The sequence below is a fragment of the Chenopodium album genome, chromosome 22 (genome assembly GCF_948465745.1).
Source record: "Chenopodium album chromosome 22, dcCheAlbu1.1, whole genome shotgun sequence".
NCBI lineage: Eukaryota > Viridiplantae > Streptophyta > Magnoliopsida > Caryophyllales > Amaranthaceae > Chenopodium > Chenopodium album.
The window spans coordinates 32758706-32780715 of NC_137855.1; the positions used below are offsets into that span (position 1 = coordinate 32758706).

The 22010-nt window shown below is 35.9% G+C and overlaps 2 protein-coding genes and 1 pseudogene across 3 annotated transcripts; 2 read left to right on the forward strand and 1 right to left on the reverse strand.

The window, feature by feature from the left end:
* The first annotated feature begins 2548 nt into the window (after window positions 1-2548).
* LOC145603800 (uncharacterized) lies at window positions 2549-18193 on the forward strand. Its single transcript, XM_081659784.1, has 8 exons — window positions 2549-3148; window positions 8507-8641; window positions 10410-10601; window positions 11905-11966; window positions 12084-12241; window positions 16822-16970; window positions 17061-17198; window positions 17788-18193. The coding sequence occupies exons 1-8, from the start codon at window positions 2798-2800 to the stop codon at window positions 17971-17973; spliced, it is 1371 nt and encodes a 456-aa protein (XP_081515910.1). The 5' UTR covers window positions 2549-2797; the 3' UTR covers window positions 17974-18193.
* Window positions 4740-8462, reverse strand: LOC145603801 (uncharacterized). Of its 2 annotated transcripts, none has more exons than XM_081659785.1 (3): window positions 7063-8462; window positions 6546-6854; window positions 4740-5072 (listed from the first exon to the last, which is right to left on the reverse strand). In XM_081659785.1, the coding sequence occupies exons 1-3, from the start codon at window positions 7310-7312 to the stop codon at window positions 4822-4824; spliced, it is 810 nt and encodes a 269-aa protein (XP_081515911.1). In that variant the 5' UTR covers window positions 7313-8462; the 3' UTR covers window positions 4740-4821. The 2 variants fall into 2 exon arrangements, with proteins under 2 accessions (XP_081515911.1, XP_081515912.1); XM_081659786.1 differs by having other exon boundaries at window positions 4740-5030; window positions 7063-8458.
* Window positions 18194-19564: 1371 nt separating the features above from the next.
* LOC145605015 (peptide-N4-(N-acetyl-beta-glucosaminyl)asparagine amidase A pseudogene) lies at window positions 19565-21554 on the forward strand (annotated as a pseudogene).
* Window positions 21555-22010: the final 456 nt, after the last annotated feature.

A 22010-nucleotide genomic window follows, 5' to 3' on the forward strand; every position in this document is an offset into this window, starting at 1 on the left:
GCAATGCTAAATCATTAATTCATTACTTCAAGTTGTAAGGTTGATTGGTATGACCTTCAAAGATAATGATCAATGAACATGAAATATATAGGTGAATTTTTTTTTTTTTTTTTTGAAACCATCAATATATGAATGAGCATATACTTATATGTAAGTGAACATATACCAAAATAACAATGAACATTCATAAAAATAATTTTCACTCTATATAACTATCAAAAACACTAAACATTGGTATTTTTTTTAAAATAAAATCAATTATCTCCTTAATTAATCCTTTTTATATTTATTAGTTACTATACTTGATCGAGGACTTTTCCTTCGCATCTATTAATATGATATTGACTATGTATCCTTATAAAAAAACACATGTATTGAAATTTGTAATTGAAGTTTAACTCGACTAAAATGAGATTGATTATATACCCATATGAACAAGTAGAAAATTCAAATGTATATCTATTACCCCGTACCTAATAGTGAATGAACGACTAGAACATATAACATTTTTTAAATGAACATTTTTCTAAATGAGAATGAACATTTTTCTAAGTGAGAATGAACGTCAAACAATGCAATTATCGAAGGCTTAGCATCCCGTTTTGAGCAATGAAGTTCTATCACTAAGTCCAATTTTTTTATTAAATTATCAATAATACGCTCTAAGCTAGATCAACTAGATCATGTTGAAATAAGGAACTACAATTAAACGTCAATTTAGATCTGAAAAAACATAGTTTAATAATATTAAAAAAAAAAAAAAATCAGTCTACAGAAACATATGAACAATTGAACTATCATCACCAACTAATTGATACAGTAGCAACCAAATCGAAAATAATTAAAAAAATATATATATCTAATAAGAAGAAGAAAGATAGTAGATGAGCCTTTTTGAAGATTGAGAGGACGGCAACGTTGAATTCTGAATAAAGAAAGTGGAATGGCAGTGGATAATTGGGTAGTGGGTGTACTCGTGTAGTGGAGTTAAACGGTGCCGTTTAAGTGGGGGTGTAGGGAGTAATGCATGCTTTAGAGTGTAGGGATAAATAATTAATTATTTTTTAATCTTATAATAATTGATGGCCCATAAATTGAAAGTGACATTTGTATATTTTAGAGAGTTTCACCATTGGAAAATTAGACTTAACATGAGTTGCTAAATTGAGAAGTGGTGTGATCTCACCATTAGAGGTAAAAAACAACTCATTTTGTATTTTAATACTCAATGTTGAGTCTCACCATTGGAGATGGTCTAATACCGGGAGATGAGTTAATGTGTTACACTACTAACATTGTGCATGCTCCACCTTTAGTTCTTGATAAACTTTTAAATAAAACGGATGTTCAATAAATTACTGAACATCCGTTATAAAGTGACAATTAAATGTGCAAAAGTTACACTAAAACGCACAAAAGTTATCCTGACATATATAAGAGTTATTTATGCTTCATTGATAAATTTGACAAAAGTGACACTAAATTTGACAAAAGTGACACTAAATCTGACAAAAGTGTACCCGATGTACAGTAAATTACTGAAAACCGGGTGTATACAAAAGTTTTCCTTACGGGGCGTTTGGCAAGTGGGAATGGGAATTTGGGAAATATAAAGTGGAAGTGGAAATGAGAATTGGTAAGTGGGAGTTTGTCAAATATTCCCAATCCCTTGTTTGGCATATATCTTGGAATAAAATTAGGATTAAAGGATGAAATTACAATTTTATCCTTATTGTCTTAAATCTCAAAGACTCAAATTTGATACTTCCTCCGTTTTCTTTTATTTGCAACACTTCCCTAAAAAGAAAATGTCACAATACTTGCAACACACTATAAAAGGAAAGTTACTTTAGGGATCAACTATACTATATCCCTTATTTAAAGCACATGATCCACTAAATTACACGCCTAACAACCACTCATCCTATTTTAAAGTTTATTATATCATGTAAACCCCACCTTTCTTAATTACCGCGCTAAAAGGTGTGTTGCATCTAAAAGAAAACGGAGGAAGTATGTATTATTAAGTTGAGGGCATTTGTATCTTTTATATAGTTTCCCACTATTTTATTACCTACCCCCCAGGGGGTGTTTGGTTAGTGGGAATAGAAAATGGAAATGGGAATTTAAATCCCATTTATCATAAAGCCCATGTTTGTTTGATGGGAATTAGTTTGTTAGGAGGGAGTGGGATTGGGAATAAAAAGCTTGAATTCCCATCAAAATAATACTTGGTAGGGGTGGTATTAAGTGATGGGAATTGAAAAATGGATGAAATGACAATATTGCCATTAATGAAAATGGGTGTGAAAGAATAATTAGTAAGGCTATTTTAGTAAATTTGTTATTTATTCCATACCTATTCTCACTTTGCTACCAAACAAGGTAATTGTCATATTTTACCAATTCCCAACTACAAATTCCCAATCCCATTCCCACTCTTTATTCCCCCAATTCCCATTCCCACATGCCAAACGCGCGCCAAGGTAATAAAATGGTGGGAATAGAGGATAAATATTCCCAAGCTTATTCCACTCCCTAAACTAATTCCCATCCAACAAACATGGGATTATGGAGCTTGGGATTAAATAATCCTATTCCCACCAAATAATCCCACTTTCCAAACACCCCCTTAGTTCTTCGCCTTCTTCCACCCCTCTCACAATCTCATTCGATTCCTTAACAATATCTTCTTCCTTAAATCACCTCTTCCTTGTTCCTGAATTTGGGCATCAACCCATTTTTCCATTCTCATCCAATCTCCATTTTCTCTCTCCTCCATGATCGATTCCCTCACATGGCGAAACGAAACCACTCAACCCCATTAGGGTGCATAGCCTGCGATGAACTCAGTGAATTGGGCGCAGGCAAAGAATCATGGCTAGTCGACAACCCCTTTATTCTATCTGCACTCGACACTCATTCTCTTGCTCTTTCGAACAAGTCTTTGATACTTATATTCGGGTGGTCCGATGACCCGTTTGATAATATCAAGGTTAAGATCCACCCTGAGCTTTCCCCAATTGGTGGGGAGTATATTACTGCCATTGAATGGCTTGTTTTTGATGATATTCGTGTTCTTGCTGTTGGGATTTCATCTGGGTATTTGTTGATTTATTCTTTGGATGGTGGTTTGATCCATAAACAGGTGAATTTTTGTTCTTCTTAGCTTAATTTTCATATTTGATTTTGGTAATGGGGTTTTAATTTGTTGGGGGTGGGGAGTTGGGGATGTTTTCGGGTTCGTAGGGAGCTAAGAGGGGCAGTGATGTAGACGAGATTCGATCCCGGTTTTTAGAGCTATATTCAGTCCTTGATTTAGGGATACGTTGTGTCAATGCTATTAATTATTTTGTGAATTTTATGTTTTTTGGATGATAGATAGGGAATCCTATATGGAATTTTTAAAATTGTAGATTTTAAGGCCAATGTAGCATTTTTGCCACTTTATGAGTTGTTGATCTGAGCTAAGGCTTGATTGTTCTATGCATAATGGTTAGCTTGAAAGAATTTAGGCCTTAGAATTTAGAATTAATATGAAATCTGCAGTAGTAATGATGTAAAAAGCTCGAGTTTAGAGTAAAAGTGGGAAAAATATGAAAAAGCTCGAGTGTAGGCTGGTAGGATTAGTTGCTCCTTCTTTGGGCCTTTCCTAACTCGTTAGGTGGTGGCTGTGGTAAATTGAACCAGCTTACCTGGAATTAAGATTCGGTTTCTTGCTGTTGGAGTAATAGTTTTGATAGTCACTTGTTGAGGAGGGGTGCAAGGGGTTTGATTACACTAGAATGGAACTGGTTTAGAGTGGGCTGTTTGACAGTCCCTTGTAGATGAAATATTATTAATTTGTTCTCGATCATGCAATAATGACCCACCTAGTCTGTTGAGCTTGATTTTTTTGTTTGGGTCGATGATGGAACAAAGAACTCACCCCTATTGGTTTCTTAGATTCCCATTTCTCTTAATGGCCTTCAACAATTAGTTATTATATATTATTAATTTGTTCATGCGTTAAGCAATTTTAGATAGCTATTGGGGGAGAATTGGCATAACCCTGAACTATTGCTTTGAAATTGTGTATACTTCTTTCAAATCATGCACAAGTTAGAATTTTTTTTTTTTTTTAATGATGCTTTAACCAGTTGAAGCTAGAGGTGTCCACCGTGCGAGTCGTGCGAGCTGGGTTAGGGTTAGGTGGGTCGCGGGTTGGGGTTTCATGACACACGACACGACACACGTTAGGTAGGGTGGGCCGGGTCGTGGGTTGGGTCAGAGAAGTTGGACACACTAGGGTTAGGTTCGTGGGTTAGATGGGTCGTGGGTGGGTCGAGCTGGGTTCGTGGGTTAGACGGGTCGTGGGTGGGTCGAGGTGGGTTCGTGGGTTAGGGTGGGTCAAAGGGTGGGTCGAGGTGGGTTAGGGTGGGTCGAGGTGGGTTCATGGGTTAGGGTGGGTCAAAGGGTGGGTTTGGGTTGAGTTGGGTTAGTGTGTTAGGGTCGGGTGGGTTCGTGTGTTAGGGTCGGGTGGGTGAAACGGCTAAATGGGGTGTGTGATGTTTTAATTTTTACAAAATTAACAATTTGATGGCTTGCTCTTAATTAAGATGCCTACGTATCCTTATATCACAAAATAAGGAATCAAAGCCAACGTAGTTCTTATATTGTACTTATTTTGGAATTTGGGGGAGGAAGGGGGGCTTGGACCTATCTTTAGAAAATTAAAATTTAATTTTTCAATTAAATTCTAATTTTCGAAAAATAAGTTGCCTACGTATCCCGAAAGAATCAAAGCCCACGTAGTTCTTAGCGTACCTGATTAAGACTTTTCTAGCCACCCATGTTTGTTGCATCATCATCCCCGGAAGCTGCATCATCCGTTGACGACTCCAATATCATCACAGGATCATCTTCATCGTCTTCGTCTTGCTTTAAACCTTGAGTTCTTCTTTCAGCTTGATCCCAATCTTTCTTACAAACACAAATTTGAATGCTTTCCGGAGTTAAGCGAGATCTTTTTTCATCTAACACTCTTCTACCTGCACTAAAAGCAGACTCGGAAGCAACTGATGAAGCGGGAACTGCAAGTATATCTTTTGCAATTCTCGCTAATATAGGAAAACTTTTTTGATGTTCTTGCCACCATTTTATAATTTGAAAGCTGTTGTTGGTCTCATGTTGATATGACAAATAATCATTAATAGCAAGTGTTGAAGAAGATGATGATGAGAATGATGTAGATGCTTTGTGTTTTTTTTTCATAACTTTATCAAGAAAACCAAATCTAGAATCGGAAGTACTAGTATTAGTTGGTGTAGCTAAATCAAAACCATAAATAGATGCATAATGATCATAAAGGTCTCCCAAAACAGATTTGCATTTGTTAATATATTCACTAACATCATAATCGATTCCTAAACTTGTATAATAAAATTCTAAAAGATTTTCCAAACCTTCAGCTTTGACACCGGGGTCAAGAATAGCAGCAATTCCATAAATAATTGGAAATTCACTAAAATAAGTATGCCACTTACGTTTCATGCTATCAAGAACGGGACGAAGTTCATCAATCTTCATATGCTCTTCGATGGTGTGAACAACTTTAACACACTCAATTACTACTAAATGAATGTTAGGCTCGTAGATATAAGAGAAAATATGAGTTGCACTATCAAAAGCATTTAAAACATCACGAACAAAAGAAGCATTAGTCCATTGACTTTCGGTTAATAACTCAGTAGGATCAACACGAGTCTCGTTGTAAAGTTGGGTCAAAATATCACGATACTTTATAGCATCATTCAACAAATTGAAAGTAGAATTCCAACGGGTAGGGGTATCAATAGACCATTGTCTTTTCTTAAGACCTCTTTCTTTACACATAGCTATGTACTTTCGTTTAACTGACTGAGTTATCCTAATCCATTTTATAACTGTTCTAATTGGGTTTAGCAATGGTTGCAACTCAGCGAGACCCTCTTGAACAGAAAAATTCAAAATATGAGCACAACATCTAACATGCAAGAGACTACCACCCAACAACAAATGCAACTCGGAGTCATTTTTCAAATAGTCAATACACTTTGTGTTTGCAGTTGCATTATCAAGAGACAAAGAAAAAACTTTATTATTCAAGTGAAATTCTTTTAAACAATCCAAAATACGAACTTTGATGTTAAAACCGGTATGCCTTTCTTCCATAGCTTGAAAACATAGTATACGTTTTTGAATAAACCAATCATCATCCACCCAATGAGCAGTAATGCAAAGAAAAGGTTCGCCCATACTAGAAGTCCATGTATCACTTGTAAAACTAACACGACCATCAAAAGTACGAAATAATTCAATCAAACCACTCCTATATTTATAATAAGAAGTTTGTGTATAACGTCTTAGGGTGTTTCGGGGGACACGAGTAAATGCAGGTTGTAATGCAACTTTATTAAAATGCTCAACATTTGCATTTTCACCATAACTAAAAGGGTATTCATTAGCAATAACTAAAGTACTCATTTCATCAATCATTCTATCTTTATTATAATGGAAAGGTGTACCTCCGCCTGGTAGATGGCTCATGTATCCACCCAATTGTGTTTGGACGGGCAACTTACCCCCCGAAGGACGGGGGCCATTTTCGAACAAGTCGTGTTTATTTTGCAAATGCCGACTAAAGGTTCCGGTTCCATCTCCCGTTTTCCAACTATATGACTTGTCATTTGCACCTAGCGCCTTGCAAACTAGGCATGTATACGTGAACCTCTTTGGTTGACCGGGTTGCCATCCCGGGGGTGTGACGTCAACACCGTCAAAATGTTTCCACACCCAAGAAGTGTGTCCTCGACCTCTACTTTCACCGCCACCACCTTTCATAAATCAAATTATTGAAATTAATTTTTAAACGCTATTCATGAAAATAAGCTTTTAAATTTTAAATATTTTAATTATAATTATTTAAACGCATTTTTCATGGTAATTATAAATCATAGAAAATTGGAACTAAACGAACTTTATAATCATTAATAATAGTTTTTTTCAAATATTCATAACAATAAAAATTAAATTAGAAATTACCTTGAGATGAAGGTTGAGATGTTGGTTGTGATGGAGGTGGCATAGTTGAACTCGATGATTGGTGGGAGAAATGTTGTGGTGGAGACGTTTGAATATTTTGCCCATCTCCTAAACCATAATCTCCATATTCATTGACAAATTGGTTTAAATTTTCCGTATTAATTTCATACGAAAAATTTGCACCACCACTCCTTTGGCCACCACTTCGACCACCACTTTGACTCCTTCCCATTCCTCCTCTTGAGCCCATTTTTTTTTTTTATGATTACTAATTATAATATGGAGAAGAACTTTTTTTTTTTTTTTTTTTTTTTAGAATCTTAAGAATACTAATAATAATAGTAAGGAGATTTTTTTTTAACAAAAATAAAACTCTATATAACACTAAATAACACTTGAGAATTTGAGAACAATTAAGAATTTTTGAGTAAGAGAGAAAGAAAGCTTGAGTTGTGTGGAAATTTCAATGAAATGGAATTGGTATTTATAGGAAAAATTGAGGGGATGATCATACAATACAAAAAAACTAGCCGTTAACATTCTTCATCAAATTCAAAAAAAAAGTAGCCGTTAGTTTTGAAAATTATTTGGAATATGGCTGTTAGGCTAGGCGGGTTGGGCGGGTTGTGCGGGTTGTGCGGGTTGTGCGGGTTGGCGGGTTGGGCGGGTTGTGCGGGTTGTGCGGGTTGGCGGGTTGGGCGGGTTGGTGGGTTGTGCGGGTTGGCGGGTTGGGTGGGCTGGCGGGTTGTGCGGGTTGGTGGGTTGGGTGGGCCGTGCGTGATGGGTCGGGTTGGGTGGGTTCGTGGGTTGGGTGGGTCGAATCACGTGGGTCGAAATGGGTTGAACGAGTTGGGCCGAATCATGTGGGTCAAAATGGGCTGGGTCGAAATGGGCTGGCCTAGAATTTTTGGACCGGGTTGTGCCGGGTTGTGCCGAGTCGGATCCGGGCTGGACCCATTTGACCCACCAGCCGTGCGGGTCAGGGTGGGCTGGGTCCAACCCGGCCCACTGGCCACCTCTAGTTGAAGCCCTTGAAGGGCATCATGGGCATGCTTGCATCTTTTCGACAAACTCATATTCACCCTTACTTGTTATCACTCAGATTCAATTGCACTTTTGGTTGTATCTCATGCTGTTTGGGAATTTGGGGCTTTTGGGCAACCTTTGTAATTGAAATGTTTATCTTGCTGTGTTTGTAGGCATTGTAGCTATGTTTAGTTATCTTGCAGGATGTATAACAAAGTTCGCTCAAATGGAAAGCAAGGTTTTCTTAATTGCATTCGCTTAAATCTGAAATCATGAAATTATTCACAAGTTATTTCCTCTTTACTCATATGTTGACCCATTTCATTTTTGTGCCTGCCTTGAGTGTGCAGGTTTATGATGGATTTTAAGAACTTATTTTTGTTCCAATTAGACATAATCTGCTCAAATATCTATGCAGATAATATATCCTACACGGATCTTGAAGCTTCGAGTTCGTGGAACAAAGAGAGATATTTCACAAGATATATCAAATGAGGAGGTTTGCATTGTTATGGATGGAGTGATTGCACGCTTTGATGGATCGGATATAGAGGTGATTGGTCTCTTTGTAATAATACAAAGTTATAGTAGGCTTTCTATTGTCCAAGACTCCAAGTTTTGTTTGCCTTCTGAAGAACTGTCATTGCCACCTTTGTTTGCCTTTTTCCTCGACTTCTCTTCATGTTTCTATTGAAATAGTTGTCTATTTCTGTCACCCTGTTGGTTTACACTGATTTGCTAATTTAACTAGAAGCTTGTCTTTTCCTTCTAGACAGGTGAAAAAATCATAACATGAAATTAAATGCAACCAGCTACCGAATCACTAAGAAATCAGATTGAGGGAAGCGGGCAGTAATTTCGATAATGAAGATCAAAGCTTTCTTACAAGTGAATTTTGACGGAAAGGATTTGACCATGAGTGAATGTTTTAAATATATTGGGTTGATCACCCAAAAGAATGGTGACATTGATCAAGACGTAGCCCACAAGATTAAGTTAGGTGCTTAAATGGAGAGTGGCCACAAGAGTGTTATGTGCCCGAAGCATTCCAATACATTTGAAGGGAAAATTCTATAGGGCTGCCATAAAACTAGTGTTGCTTTATTGTACATAATGTTAGGCTTCTAAGAAGGAGCATATTAAAATAACGGAGGTTACGAAAATGCTTATGTTAATGTTGATGTGCGGGAACACTCTAAGAGATAAAATCAGAAATGAAGTTATTCGCAAGAAAGTAAGCAATAGGCATTGCTGACAAATTAAGGGAAAATCGTCTGTGTTGGTTCGGGCATGTAAGACAGAGACCCTAGGTTACATGGAGAGGTTAAACGAGGTAATGGGAGACTGAAAATGACTTGGTTCGAAGGAGTTAGGAAGGATATGAAGCATATGAATTTGCATGAGAATGAGATATTTGATTGTAAGGGATGGAGGATAAAGATTTTTGTGGATTACTATAAGGAATAATCATTTTTGGTTCATGTAGCCGACCCCATTTATGGGATTAAGGCTTTGATTGATTGAAAGTTTTCTTATAAGTGGAGGCTTGAGGCCACCAATCTCTTAGAGGTCACAACTCTCTACTCACCAAATAGTCAAATACCACAATAATATAGCTACCTTAGCAAGGTCCTTCCTCCCCTTTTTATATTTAAATAAGCAATCAAAAAGTAGATAATGACAAAAGCTGTAGCTGTCACAATGTGATATGCTAGTCCCCTCTTCGCAGCGGTCCTGCATTGGCTGCTCACTGATTTGGAGGCTTCTCCACTATCCCTCTCCTTAACGGTTCATTGTGTCCTTTCTTACCCCTTACCACATATGTGATCAAGTCACGCTGCTTGCTCAAGGGATTCGTTGCAACCCCCAACACAAACACACACACATACACACAGTCTATAAAGAAAAAAAAAGGGTTCATAAAGCTAATACTTTTTTCTGACAAGTTTAGTGATGGGACTCCTATAATTAAGTTGTCCTGGATATTAGGGGGTCCTGTCACCAGTGGCAGCAATATGTGTATTGACTTGTCCTCTCTCTCTTTTGCTTGTTTTTTTTTTTTTGAGAACATGCGGGTGCATGTACGCGTGTAGATAGAATTTTGAAAAGCAATTTATGTTGGAATTCATGATGTTTCTAGTAAAGTGTTTGAATCTCTACTATATCTTGTTTGTTATTTCGTACAATGGTACAGTGCTGATTTCTGAAGTTTTTGATTATGATTTCTAGTTGATCTTTTTATATTTTTGAGGGTACAACCTCACTTGATCTTATATGACTCGCAGACTTTCAGTTGATCTTACCCTCATTTTGTGATACAGGATATGCTGCGGCGATGGTTTCGAGAAACACAAACAAACTTTTGGGATCAGAAGAGGAAGAAAAGGGACTTAGATGATTTTGAGAATTCTTTTGAGAGAGTTCCTTACCAGCTGTGGAGTGTTAACAAATATGGAGCTTGTGCTGATGCAGCAATCACAGGTGTTATGCCACCTCCATTAATGGAACTTGAGGTAGATACTCTACTTGTTTTCAATTAGATTAAGATGTTTGCTGAATGGATAAAAGCTATTGTATATTTTTTATATCCCTCTCCAGCTTTACATTATTCTCCTGCCAAAATACTTCAACTTTAATGGTTGCCATAAGAGTTGAAGTACACTCTACATATCTTCTTATATCTGATCTTCCAAAGATGACCTTATTCTGTAGTTGAAATTGGTGGTCTTCTGCCTCTTTGTTGTGAAATAATACATTTTTTTTTGCATATTAAGTGGTCTATAAGGACCTCTGTGGAATTCTGTCTCCATTAGAATTAAAAAATGCGCACCTTATTAGTATTTAGCGCTCCTATAGGATAAGATATAAGCTAGTGTTTAAACCTTAGATGACAATGCATCATGAACCTTACCAAACATAGTTCTAATGCTGTTCCTAATCCTTTTATACCTCTGGACGCTTTGTTCCCCCAAAAGCAGTATGTTCTGGTAATTATACAGGTATGTGAACCAAGAATTCTGCTTAGTTTGTATTAATCAGGCTGTAAAGTAATGGTGAAGACAGTAACACATCCTACAATTCCAATTTGCACATTGAAGAATGTGAGTGTGTGTGTGTGTGTGTGTGGGGGGGGGGGGGGGGGGACTGGGGAGAAAAGGGGGGGGGGTGTGAGGGAGGAAGTAGGGACTCATGAGTGACTTGAGAATATTGGGTGACTCAGGTGCCACCAAAATTCTTTGCTCCGTCAATTTAACATTATTATACCTCTCCATTATTCTGTGGGTTGTTTTTTGGGGGGGGGGGGGGGGGGTTGAGGAGTAGTGATACAATCTGCTCCTTTCTCTCTAGGTTAAGTTAGTTTTTGTGTTTGGAGATTCAATTCTAGGGATGTGGTGAATTTGTAAATGGCGCTAAAATGCCATGTATAGAAGTGTATGTATTATAAAGGGGGGGTGATGATTATTACTTTATTAGTTGTAGAAGCTTTGGAAGTTTTGACTTGATGGAAGCAATCTGACTGGGGTGAATGGAATGGCTCTGTCATTGTGAAATTGTCTGGGGGTATTTGAATCAGTTGTAACTGATGATGTGTGTTCATAGCTGTCTCTGACTACCATGCCGTGTGTTTGCAGCTAAATGGCTTTATCTTAAATTTCCATTACAAGAGCTGTTAATTTTTGAAAATTTTCTCACTCCAAAATCCCTTGACAAATAAGAGAAACAGATTTTATTGTTGCTCATTCTATATCCATGTCCTATGGAAGCTATCTGAAGTTATTCTGGTACTTGAATTCAGCTGCTTTTATGTTTGAGCAGTCAAGCCATCGCTATTATCGTGCAGTCACAATCGGCAATGATGCTGTCATTTCAGCATACAGGTATACTTATATTTTGGAGTGTTAGGTGCTTATTTATTCAGCTTTGTTTATCAAACTATTGTTGTCTCGTAATTTTTTATTGAATCATGTTTGAATGAGGCTTTCAATTTAATACAGGCTTTCGGAAGACAAGAATAGGTCTCTTGTAGGCGCAATTTTATCAAAAGTTGTTCCTGCAACATTTTCAACAATAGCTTCATTCTCCAAATTGATATGGAGAAGTGACAGAGCATCACCAAAAAAAGCTGAACCAAAACCCCAGTCTTTTGCTAGAGGTAAGACATCCTGTTTCTTTATATTCAAAATTTCCCCAATCATGCAAATGGTAGAAGATGCAATTTAATTAGAAGTGAGGCTTGAAATTGAGTACTCTATCTTAGTGATTATGGTGGCGCCTTCCATAGTTTACGGTAATCAAATACGAGTATATAATTTTAGGACTGTTGAAAGACATTATCAGATGCTTTATTGCTGATGCTGTTAAAGGGCAAAACGTTTTGTCTTTCTCTAAATATTCTTATTCCAGTGGAGTTCATATCTATATAAATCATCCTCAGGTAACAACCCTGAGGTGAAATGATCTACTCAGTTATTGCTTCTCTCAGCACAAAAATCTCACCAAAATATGGTTTTATCTCTGCTATTAAAAGGGCTTTTAGAAGTATAATAACTTTTTGGGAAACTCTGATAGATTGAGTAAAAGTTAAGTGATACTATGGAGTAAGACTATGAACCAAGAGGAGCCAATTTTTGTGTTAAGGACTTGGAGTATGGGGATAAATATAATTCTGAAAGTAATAATGGAAACGATCGAGGCTTGATGGTTAACTATTATGGTATCCAGTGATCTACTTGTTCATGTTATGAATCTTTTGATATAATTGGTGCATATTCCATTTTCAAATGACCAGATGAAGTTGTCATCTTACTATGATTGAGTTATGGGTTAATTATTAGAGTGGTCCAGCAATTATGAATGGATTTTAGTTAAGTTGAGCCATAATGAATATACTGAGGGGTTGAGCTATGTGGCATTACATTCAGACAGGGTGGGTACTTACAAAGACTACTAGAGATTTATCTGATGACCAGATGATGAAATGGGCTTTAAAAAATGGAACGAGAAGGAAGGTGAACTAGAACTTAATTCAATGACCAGAAGAGAATAAAGTATGTGGCATGATGACTGATTGTAATAGGTACCCTGTGATATATCACCGTTTTGAATCTTTTAATGTATAGTCACATTTTGTATTTTAGAATAGATAGAAAATCTTATTTTAGAATAGTATGGCACCGTTTCAACTATTATGAAGAAGCTTTAAGTAACCTTGTATTTTTTAAATTATGAAAGGTTGAGACCATATGGCCTTATCTTCAGATAGTGTAAGCACTCTTCAAGGTCATTTTCGTCAGTAGAACTTTATTGATAACCAGAAGAGAAAAAGAGTTCTAAATAAGAGGAAAAGAAATGAATGTGAAATAGATAAGTTGATGAAATAATATAGGAAAATTGGCTAAAAATAATACCAACTATCAACGGTGTGTGCAAAACAATACGAACTCAACTATTTGCTATTAGTGGCACCACCTTTTATACTATAATGTGCAAAATAGTACGCAAGTCACCAAAAACGTATTTTGAGTAATGTTCCGTCTACATTTAATACTATTATTTTAATAATTATTTTTAAAAAATACATATTGTATTTATAATTTCCCTTACAATCAAATTAATAATGCATGCCCCACCCCTTTGTTAGGTTTTATGTTTTAATTGTCAATATGTATTTAAATAATTTATTTTAAAATACATGTAGTGATTATTTCTACTACTAGTCTACCACACAATAGTAAGTAGGGTATTTTTTATTTAATTAGCTACAAAAATTATTTTTAAAATCCAAAAAAAATCCCTACATTATTTTGGTCGGTGAATGTGGAAAATTTCTGATATTTTGAAACTAATTATATCAATATAATACTAAGGCATTTAAATACCCTATATACTGTTGTGTGAGGTAGAAATTACTATATGTATTATGAAATAAAAGTTAATTACATATTGATTTTTTTTTTTATTTTTTAAAAAAAATCCTAACAAAAGGTTGGGCATTATTAATTTGGATTGTAAATAAGATTGTTAACGAAAACAGAAATTAATATAAAAAATAAAAATTAATTACAAAGATAGATGGAATTCATCGAAATACATTTTCGGATATTGTCGTACTATTTTGCACATATAGTTAAAAAGGTGGTACCACTAGTAGCAAATACTTGAGTTTGTATTATTTTAGACACACCATTAATAGTTGGTATTATTTTAAGCCAATTTTCCAATAATATAATACTCCCTCCGTCCCCAAATGATAGTCCCTTATGGGCAAAATTCACGGGAATCAAAAACTTAAATAAAAGTAGTAAAATTACATTGAAAAGATAAATTTACATTGGGTATGTAAAATAGTAGAGAGATAAAGTAATAAAAGTACATTGAAAAACAAAATTTACATAGGAAAGTTAAATTTGCACAAATAGTGTTGTAATTGGAGGAAATTTTGATAAAAAATTGATATTAATGGTACTTGAAAAAAGCAAATGGGACTATCAATTTGAGACTAAAAATAGGCAATAAGGGACTATCATTTGGGGACGGAGGGATTAGTAATTTTAAGAAGGATGGCAAAGCTCCCATTACTCTCGAATTTATTGCTGATATAGTGTAAAAAGTTATTTAGGGAGAACGACTACAAAAGTGAATTAATAAATTACATAAAGTGGGTTAAAAGTCCACTTATCAAGCCCCCAAGCTAGCTAATTACTTGTCCTTTACCAAATGAATTACAAGGAACAGGAGGAAGCTTGATAAGGTTCCCTTATGATCATGCATGCAAAGATTCAAAAATTTTTCCCATAACAAGAAAGTAAAGCGTAAACCGGATGTCGAAGAAGGAACATAGAGCGGACTAACCTCAAACTTGCAAACCAATTAGAGCGTAACCCCGGTGTAAACATTCATGCCATGTCCTTCCCCAAGTTCAAATTGCCCCTATTAAGTGACATCACAAGCATCCAAATAGGAGCTAGAAAAGTAAAGAGAAGATATTAAGGGAAGGACACTCAAGTTTACAACCGCCTCATTGTAAACCATCCTCTCCATATATTCTTGAAAAGTGACTCTCCACCGACAAAGACTTAATTACCATTCTCAAATCACGTAGGCAGCTTCTATGGTTGTAATGAGGTTTAAGGTAAGGTTAAATTTAGGAAGTGGTGTCAAAACCTACTCTAGTGGAGTGATTTCATAGTAATATAATCTTTCATTTTTTTTTTGTTCTTTTCTTTCCATTCTTCATCACACTTTCTTCTTTTCTTTTCTATCATTTTTTTCTTTCTCTCACAAAAAAAATTAAAAAAGTAAAAATAAAAATAAAAATAATGTGGCTATGAAGGAAGGAATAGGTTGCAAATGGGTTAGCAAAGGAGAAAATGTCAAACAAAACAGCAAAATAAAACTAACAATTACAAGTCCTACGAAGATAAAATGAAATTTTGCTCAACTATCTTTTAAAAACGATTTGAGTCATGATTTCAAGAGGCACAATGCAAGTTCTTGAACCAAATGGCCTCAATGAGGAATAATAAACCACAAATGAAAAGAAACAAAGGCCAAATGATGGATGCCTTAATCAGTAGAAGGCTCTAAATATCTCACCAAGGTTCAATTATCACTTATTCGGGTTTTAGATCACGTGGAAAGCGATACCAACTTACTGCAAGTCCCTTAAGCTGAGATTTTGCATTTTCTAAGAGGTTTTCCTTTATGAGCCGAAATTAGCCTGGTTCAAAGCTCAACCAAAGACATCTAATCTATGCTCAAACTCTCAAAATTATTAAGAAATAAAATTGAATCTAACCATGCATTCATCAATCTCATCATAGGGAAACTAGGAAAATAGGGAAGCATAATTACAAAAACTACACTAAAGGGGAAAAAATCTTTTTAGACTTTAAGTTTCTATCATTTTCTTTTCTTTCCTTTCAAAGAAAGGAGAAAAAAAAAGGTAATTTAACTTCAATATTTTAGATTTAGGGCTTTGGATTTCAAAGGAAGCAAATTTGGATTCTTGGGCTTGGGATTCAAAGGGACCAAAATTCAACCATTCATCTCGCCAACATCATTAACATCGTCATTATCATCAAGTCAAACAATTAACAAAATCAAGCCGAATCAAATCAATTCAATCCGTACCAAGGCAACTCAATCAACCAAAGCACAATCAATTAATCCAACCAAACTCAACTAACAAAATTAAGCAGAAAAAGGTTACTCTATTGAACATGCATAAGTAAAAAAGTGAGGTTATCCGCATCATAATGCAATAGTTTTAGCCTAAGTGTGCCATATAATCATGAACAAGATCAAACACCAACTTAAAGAAAGCACACTTTAGCTAGGATAAATGCAAATTAAAACTAACCAAAGCCTCATCAAATCCTTACATCCAACATTCCACATAAAACCTTGACAACTCTTATGAATTACACTAATGAAAAAAGAGAGAAACAGTGAAGCACGAAAACCAACAACCGATCCTTGACAAAACACGTCCACACATCCCCCTATGCTAGGCACTTATTTACAAGGTTTTTGATGCAGTCTAATGGTAAATTAATACTCCCACAGTTCTACAGCTCCTATATAAATGCATTACTCAGACCTTTCCACTAGTATACCAACTTGGACTTTTCTTTCTTATTTTTGTCTTTTTTTTTACTAATATATAAAAAAACAAATGAGGGCAAGTTGCTATTGATTTATCTTGAACTGAATCATTGCCTTGGTGTGCAGCTGCTTCTCTGACTTGTTTGAAAGATCCGCCAAGAAAAGGAGAGAAGCTGACCTTGTCACCTAGCGGTACATTGGCTGCTATTACGGATTCACTTGGTCGTATATTGCTCTTAGACACTCAAGCACTTGTCGTTGTTCGATTGTGGAAGGTGAATTCTGTGTTCCACTGCACACTTCAATTGAATTGGTCCTTTAATAGAACCAAATGTAAATTCATGATTATTTATCTTCAATACCAGGGATATCGTGATGCCAGCTGTCTTTTCATGGAGATGCTGGTCAAGAAAGATTCTGCATCAACTTCTTATCACGAGTATAAGAAGAGCGATTATTGCTTGTGTCTTGCTATTCATGCTCCGAAAAAAGGAATCATCGAGGTACTGGCAAAATCAGTATTTAAGTTAGTCATCTTGTAGAGACCACTCAATAAGTTAAAAATTTCACCTAGGAGCTTCCCCACCTCTCGAAATTGGGCAAATTATATTTGATCCTTGATCATTTTGATTCATCAATAAAAACTTTGCCCTTTTTACCTTGTTATATCTAATTCTGCTCTGTTTCGCTTGTGTGTTTTGAGTTCTTGGCAAAAACTTGGCTCAGCTAATATTTTTAGGCCTTGTACCTGCTCTCTGGTCTAGTTCATAGATAAGACAAGTGGACTTTTGTTTATTTTCATACTTATAAGCATACTTTATGGAGTCTTGTTTGCTATTTTATCTGTAACACTATTACACTTATGAGATACTCTGTACCACAAGTCCAATACTTCATTTTCCTATGACATATGTAGGAAGCCATTGTCGGGGTTCAAGGGAGGGAAGTTTGGCAAAATGTATTTTAATGTGGGAGCTTGCTTTAGATGTGTAAATTGATTTCTATATTCAGAATAGGAAATGTTAGAATGCATAAACTATTGGATTTTTGTGATGTGTTCTCAGTGAAACTGAACACAATTTACTGATACAGGTGTGGCAGATGAGAACAGGCCCACGCCTTCTCACAATTCAATGCGCCAAGGGAAGTAAGATTCTACAGCCTACGTACAGATTCAGCTCGTCGATGACATCCTTTTCATCATACATGCCTTTAGAGGTCTTTTTGTTGAATGGAGACTCCGGTCAATTGTCGGTTTTAAACAGATCTCTTCACTAATTTGATTTTATTTACATTCTTTTGTACTTAGTATTTTATAAGCTGTAAAAATTCTCATGTATTTATGATAGTAATCTTGTATACATGTGCTTGACGCAAGTCAGATCGATCGAAGTATGTTGGAGCACTTTCCTGGGCATGTATTCTCCAGGGATGATGACAAACTTGTAAATCATTCATTTTTTAGCAACTCAAATTAGACAGTTGTTCTTTTGCTTAATTGTTGCACTTAAAAGGATGAATAATTTGATTGTTCTGATAATATCCTTAATAAGAGATGGAGTTCACCAAATGCAATTATGCATGCATCAGTTTGGGCTATGTCCTGGATTACAGACATAACAAATATGCTTATCATTAAATACTAGTAGCCAAACATTGTCAAATTTATTGTATAAAATAGGTCAACGTATCATAGGAAGAATAATACTTTGTATACAACTGAGCAAGCACATGAATATTGAAAATATTAATACTTTTAATGTTTGTCCTATTTTCCTTTTTAGTTCATACTTCTATTTGTATTAGAACACATTCTTACTCTACCAACCACAACATTTAAGCCTATCGTTTCTCTATCTTATCAACTTGTTTCGTCTGAAATTTAAAAAAGTCCAACCCTTTTAATGCAAATAAATAAGGACAAAGGGAGTATGGTAGTAACTAGTAATGATACATATTCATAGCCATATACCAAATTAATTTTTTATGAGAGACTGAGAGGTTAGATTATTAGGTTACAACTTACAATTGTGTTTTGAACCTTTAAACATGGGGTACCACAAATGCTCATTGATTTCATCTACAAAAGCAGAAAGCAACACGGGTAAATTAGGTGTGATGTGAAAAGTAAGGCAATATAGTTGGTATACAATACTAGCAAATGATGGAACTATGGCAGATTAAGATTAGTAGTAAGAGTAAAGGAATTCTGGCCTGTGGATGGACCATAAAGCGCCACTTCACTATTTGGAGAATGATAAATATACCAAACTAAACTATGCTTGTAAACTTTAAAGTGAGTACCTAACACATCATTTATTGCTAATTGGTGATTATGTATATTGTTTGATTTAGAAAGGATTCAATTTCAAGTTTTTCGAGATCACCCCTAGACTGATTAACGTCCATAGACTATGTGAATTATGAATCTATATTACTTCTAATTTCTAAAAATTTTAAACAATCATATCTTTTTTTTTTTTTTTTTTTTTTTTACACAATCAAATCTCTTATACTAGTAAGAAGTAATAATAATCTTTTTTCAAAACCATATCACAAAATATTCCTAAAATATTCTTCATTGAGTTCATTCTATATTTCTATCATACTCATTCATTCATCATCTATGTATTTTTTTTTTTTTTTACACAATTCATCATCTATGTTAACTTTTCAACCAATATTCAATTCCTATCAACTTCATGACCTTATTAAATAAATTAATATGATATGAATATTTTTTTGATGGAATATGATATGAATATGATTTGGATTAAATTCAATGTATTATTATCTTTTCTAATTATAAACTTCTATCATAATAAAAACAAACATTTCAATATAAAATTGAATGAATTCTCCTAGTTGACAAAAAAAAAAATAAAAATAAAAAAATGCATCCAATCATTATTTTCTCTCTCCTCCTCACTTCACTCTCTCTCCTCCACTCCTCCTCGGCCATCCCACCCCACCGTCCTCCCCCCTTCACCCCCACCACAACCACCCTCTCCACCACCGCACCACCACCCCCTCACCCCACCACCTTCTTCGAAGTCACCAAACCCACACCACCACCTTCCTCCCGCACGACCACCCCGTGCTCCCACCTCCTCCTCTCGCACGACTTCGCCACCACCTACTCTCGCCCCCCTATCACCGCACCCTACTCTCCCCCCTCTCACTGCCCCTTCTCCCGCTACTCCGACGTCGTCCTCGAGTTCTCCGCCGCCTGCCGTGGCCGCCAATTTGACCGCATCTTCGGTGTTTGGCTTTCTGGGGTTGAGCTCCTTCGTAGCTGCACTGCCGAGCCTACGCGCGACGGTATCTTCTGGAAGGTTCGTAAGGATATTACGAAGTATTCTTCTTTGCTTTCGCAGTCTAATCAGAGTATTGCTGTTTATATTGGGAATCTTGTTGATCAAACTTATACTGGTGTTTATCATGTTAATGTCACTTTTCATTACTACCCTTTTGTGAATGATCATGGGAATTCTGGTGATTTGTATGGAAATTGGGCGGATTTGATAGTACCCATTTCGAGGAATTTGCCATTGAATGATGGGTTGTGGTTTGAAATTCAGAATTCCACTGATTTTGAGTCGAAAAAGGTGTCGATTCCCAGGAATGTTTATAGGGCTGTGTTAGAAGTTTATGTTTCGTTTCATGAGAATGATGAATTTTGGTATACCAATTTGCCGAATGATTATTTGTTGGCGAATAATTTGAGTAGTAATACGCCCGGAAATGGGGCTTTTAGGGAGGTTTTGGTGAGTTTAGATGGTGAATTGATTGGTGCTGTTTGGCCTTTTACTGTGATCTTCACTGGTGGAATTAATCCCCTCCTTTGGAGGCCGATTAGTGCGATTGGATCGTTTGATCTTCCTACGTATGACGTTGAAATCACTCCGTTCTTGGGCAAGTTGTTGGATGGAAAATTGCATGATCTTGGGTTTAGTGTTACGAATGCGTTGAATGTGTGGTATGTTGATGCTAATTTGCATCTTTGGTTGGACAATAAAGTTAAGGTTGTGAAGGGGGAGTTATTGGAGAACAATGCTGACCCTCTAACTTTGTCGACGAAATCACATTTCAAAGGTCTTAATGGCAAGTTTAAAGCTGTTGCAAGCAGGTCTATAGTGTCGAAAGGATGGGTAGAATCCTCCAAGGGGAACATCACAACAGTTTCGATTCAAGAATTCGATTTCCAAAACACTAATGTGCTTAAAAATGATGGTAGTTTTCAGGCAGTGAATCAGACTATTCACTTTAACACCAGTGTTTCTGCAAGCACAGGGTCTGCTGCCTCTCCGCTGTATAAGATCGAATCACACAAGAAGTTTCCGTTGTTTGTGTATACCAACCAGATTGATCAAGGTGACAACACCTATAGTTTGCTGAGCAATGTGACCTTAGGATTCGACGAGGATAAGACATTGGCTGCTGCAGGCATCCTTTCCTCGAGCACACTGCGAAACTGGCAAAAGGGGGATGGAACTATGCTGGTGAAGAACAATTTGGTGTCTGGTGGATTGGGGAGTACTCATCAGGTTTATGATTATAATGAGAACACTGGTAAATATTGTTACTTTAGAAATGTGAGCAGCTACAACTACACCATTGTCTTCGATGATGTGAAAGATAAATGTAAGGTTGAAACCCGAGGTTACATTCCTCGATTCTCTAATCATCGTATTACACTACTGTAAGAGTAGTTTCAACATTCGATTTATTTGTTTGTTTGTTTGTTCTTTGCTTGGTATCTATAAATAAGGATGCCAATGTTATAATAAATACAGCTTCCGAGCTAAAGAAGCTAAGATTGTAAGAGATAATTAGATAAATATGCTTGTAAATTGGTTTATCTTTGTAAATTGTTAGATCATGTTAACTTGAGAAGGATCGATTCGTGACAATTTCCTTGATACATTTAGTTGTACGTTTGGCTGCACATCTGCACTGTAGAATGAAGCTTGATTATGCACCTCATAATCTCAGATTATGAATTTTCACTTGATCAGTACAAACTAAAAAGCAAGTAGAATAGTAAACCAGCAGCACTAGGAATGTGCAAACAGAGGAAAAGCTTAAGAGTTTTCGGTTTGCGATGAATCTCTTTGTCCTAAATTAATTTTCACATTGTATTAACATCTCATAGTTAAGATTCATCATACTTAAAGTTTGATATTTGTCTGAAATTAATTCGCATAATATATGTTTTAATTTAATTTATGTTTTAATTTAATTTATGTTTTATTAGTTGAGTAGAGTATGAACTAGCCAAGATGTTTGTCTGAAATTAATTTTCACATTGTTTT